Here is an 872-nt window from a genome sequence, read left to right on the forward strand (position 1 = left end):
AACAAACTCAAACGAGTTCACAAATCTCCTCCTCTATGCAGCAAATCAGACCAACCCGATTTTGCTTGGTAACAATCCCAACCCCTCCTAAAATCATATTTACTCACATTTTTTCGTATTATTATATTAGATGTTTTCTATTATTGGCCATAACTCACGAAATTATAGATACTAACACTAGATTTTGTTTGATAAATGTGTTACAATTTTCAAATTAATTTCTTGAAGTAACTAATTAGAAATTTAGAATAAAGAATGTTGCATAAACAACTAAACCGAAAAAAAGAACAAAATAATTGGCTAAAACATCTTATATATACAACAAAACGGAGCAAGTATATATTTTCTGATTTTTTTATGAATAATAATTTTTGATTATAGGTACAAAGACTTGGAATCTTGTGTAACACCATTGCCAGAAGCAAACAATCCAAACGAATTCGCAGGAGGCGCGTTGGAGGATTGGCCAGACCGAGCTTTTGCTGTACCGCCTAGGATAATCCGAGGTACTATACCGGACACTAATGCTGAAAAATTCAGAGAAGACAATGAAGTATGGAAGGAAAGAATAGCATATTACAAACAGATAATGCCAGAGTTTTCAAGGGGAAGATTCAGGAACATAATGGACATGAATGCGTACCTAGGAGGGTTTGCTGCCGCGATAATGAAATATCCATCTTGGGTTATGAATGTGGTTCCTGTGGATGCTGAGAAGCAAACGTTAGGTGTGATTTACGAACGAGGATTTATAGGGACGTATCAAGATTGGTGTGAAGGATTCTCTACGTATCCAAGAACTTATGATTTGATTCATGCCGGTGGATTGTTCAGCATTTACGAGAACAGGTAAACACCAATTACTATCCTAT

At 35.7% G+C, this 872-nt stretch overlaps 1 protein-coding gene across 1 annotated transcript in view; it reads left to right on the forward strand.

The window, feature by feature from the left end:
* The window catches only part of LOC104779050 (probable methyltransferase PMT18), a 10,887-nt gene that overhangs the window by 2,634 nt on the left and 7,381 nt on the right, over positions 1–872 (forward strand). Inside the window, exons 3-4 of the mRNA XM_010503446.2 lie at positions 5–68; positions 382–849. Coding sequence (XP_010501748.1) covers positions 5–68; positions 382–849 — 532 coding nt within the window. The remainder of the gene's footprint in view (positions 1–4; positions 69–381; positions 850–872) is intronic.

Source organism: Camelina sativa, chromosome 3, assembly GCF_000633955.1.
Source record: "Camelina sativa cultivar DH55 chromosome 3, Cs, whole genome shotgun sequence".
In the NCBI taxonomy this organism is placed as follows: domain Eukaryota; kingdom Viridiplantae; phylum Streptophyta; class Magnoliopsida; order Brassicales; family Brassicaceae; genus Camelina; species Camelina sativa.